Genomic DNA, 2,868 nt, shown 5'->3' with positions numbered 1-2,868 from the left:
ATATATATATATATATATATATATATATATATACACACACACACACACACACACACACACATGGCATGTTTCAGTCTTTCTCCTACCCAACATGTGTTGTCACCGAGGAAAATTGTATTTTCACCTAGTATGGATAGTAATTTAGTATTGAAGTAACTTGATTCGTTTTCCGTCATTTATCTTTTAACAGACTGCAAGTGGTTTAGCTGTTTACCATTCAAAGAATTCCAAAGAAAGACAAGCTAACACAAAATATGCTATGTGGGCTGCAGAGCAGATCAATGAAGTCTATGGAGTAAGTGTTTTTTGCTATCTTTTCAATAATATTTCCCTTTTGTTGTTCCAATTTCTTGTTGGCCAATAACAGCATCATTAGTAAGGCGCAGGTGTGGATGTGTTAAGAAGTTTGTTTCCCAACCACATTGTTTTGGGTTCAGTTCTCCTGTGGAGCACCTTGGGCAAGTGTCTTCGACTATAGCCCCAAGCCAACAAAAGATTTGGTTGATGGAAACTGAAAGAAGCCCATTGTGTGTATGTGTGTGTTACTGTCTTCTTGCCTTGATATTGCAAAATAGTTGTAAATGAGTCACCATCATGCAAGTATTGTCCTGTGGAGCACCTTGGGCAAGTGTCTTCGACTATAGCCCCAGGCCAACAAAAGATTTGGTTGATGGAAACTGAAAGAAGCCCGTTGTGTGTATGTGTGTGTTACTGTCTTCTTGCCTTGATATTGCAAAATAGTTGTAAATGAGTCACCATCATGCAAGCATTGTCCTTTATTTCCACTCGTCTGAGACATGTCTGGTTATTGGAAGATATTACTTTGCTTGGAAACAGGTGAGTGTTGGTGACAGGAAAAGCATCTGCCATAGAAAATCTGCATCTCCTAATTCCATCTGATCCATGCTCGCATGGGAAAGTGGATCTTAAATGATGATTGCAAAACATTGTTGAGAAAGAATTCAGCTAAGTTTTTAGTCACAATTTCAAGGCTTGAATATCAAAATTTCAATATTCGTATTTATCAATCCATTATTTCTAATGATAATGAGGGTCGTTATTTTTTCTCTCTTTTCAGAATGAATTGACGAAAAGCCAAATATCTAATATGAAAATCACAGAAACTATAGAGAAATTGTTAGGAGAAATCTCAGCCAAGACAACAAACTGATATTATCAACGTTTTTCTAGAAACTCACAATTGTTTGTGTCTGTGTGTATCTATCTACCCATCTATATCTAATTATCTATCTACCTACCTGTCTATATGTGTGTGTGAGTGTGTGTGAGAGAGAAGAGAGAGAGATAGGAAGATTTACTGACATGTGGTGTCTGATGCTAGTGGCCTGTTTGCTGGATCCTATCCTCACCCAGATTTATATTACGAGTATGGTTGTTTTTGTAAGGTTGTGTGACTGATATTATGATTATATTATGATTATTATTATTACTAACCACTTGTGTGTGAGCATGATGGAATTGGCAGCTGCAGCAGCACTAACTGTTGGACAACAATATTATGTATGACTACTATGGTAGTCAATTTGGACTGTTCATAATTGAAATGTGCTCTTTCAATACTGTAAGAGTCTTTTTGTTATTCCTATTAACTCATTAGTAATCAATTTACATAAATATTCTCTACACCCTTCAGGCGTTTTTGACAGTTTTTTTTAATATTCATTCCAGAGAATTGTAACAAATTTATGTGGCACCGATTAGGAAACAAAAAATTTGTCTCAAGAATGAGAGTAACTAATTTATATATGTATGTATATATTATTCCAAGGAGTGACAAGTTCAAAAAGATGGCATGTCTGGCTACTTAAAATAAAGTACCCAAAGATAAATATGAGAGTGGGAAAATATTTGATCCATATTAATATTTCTATTTTTGAAAACCAGTGGATGTATTCCACTGAATTTTGGTAAATAATCCTTCGTACAGAAGGTCAGTAGCGACGCCTGCTAGGTTCGGCTGCTCTACATTGATAAGGGGCAACACCCTGAAACTAGTCTGTAGATGCCAGACGAGCAAAGGGAAGCGGCTGACCTCCTCTGTTCGAAGGTTATAATGGACACAGGTTCGGGAGTCACATAGCTAGCTAGAGGAGATGGCCTCTTGGAGCTAATCAACGGCAGCATTCGTCCTAATTTTTTGGACTGCGATGTTGGCTTGGCGATAACTATTAATATATATATATAATTCAATAATAGGATAAAGTCTTTTATAAGAATTTATCAAGTAGCTAGCGTGAAAAAACCTCATAAGGGAAAAATCCATCATTTACTCCATAACATATATTTATTTATATAAGGGCATTACCATACATGAATGCCTCACACTAAGAGGGACTCTAAGGTCAAACTACCATAATAAACACATTTTTACCGAATGCGAGGAAATGCAACTCTCAAAGCTAGCCCCTTAAAAACAGACTAAACTATAGATCATGATTTCGTAATTATTGCAGTAATATGCACCTTTTACTCATCAGTATAGTATGGTCAAGACACATGGTAGTTTGACCTTAGAGTCCCTCTTAGCGTGAGGCATTCATGTATAGTAATGCCCTTATATATATATATATACACACACAATATTTAGCTTTTCGTCTATTCATTCTGAAAAGAGAGGGCTAATTGCCCTTCCTATTGCCAACCACTTTGCAAAGTGTACTGGGTGCTTTGTATGTGGCACTGACATGGGTACTTTTTTATGTGGCACCAACATGTTTGCTTTCACATGGCACTGGCACAGATGCTTTTTATGTGGCACCGGCTCAGATTGGCCTTCGTGTGGGTGACACGTAAAAGCACCCACTACACTCTCGGAGTGGTTGGCGTTTGGAAGGGCATCCAGCTGTA

The 2,868-nt window shown here is 37.2% G+C and overlaps 1 protein-coding gene across 2 annotated transcripts in view; it reads left to right on the top strand.

Annotated features, from left to right (window-relative positions):
- Nucleotides 1-1,651, top strand: part of LOC106882672 (ER membrane protein complex subunit 2) — a 42,292-nt gene extending 40,641 nt beyond the window's left edge. For both annotated transcript variants that reach the window (XM_052966037.1, XM_014933433.2), the window contains exons 9-10: nucleotides 191-295; nucleotides 1,079-1,651. In XM_052966037.1, coding sequence (XP_052821997.1) covers nucleotides 191-295; nucleotides 1,079-1,171 — 198 coding nt within the window. In that variant the 3' untranslated portion in view covers nucleotides 1,172-1,651. The remainder of the gene's footprint in view (nucleotides 1-190; nucleotides 296-1,078) is intronic.
- Nucleotides 1,652-2,868: the final 1,217 nt, after the last annotated feature.

This window comes from Octopus bimaculoides, chromosome 3 (assembly GCF_001194135.2).
Source record: "Octopus bimaculoides isolate UCB-OBI-ISO-001 chromosome 3, ASM119413v2, whole genome shotgun sequence".
Classification (NCBI taxonomy): Eukaryota; Metazoa; Mollusca; class Cephalopoda; order Octopoda; family Octopodidae; genus Octopus; species Octopus bimaculoides.
This window is presented reverse-complemented; position numbering and strand designations above follow the sequence as displayed.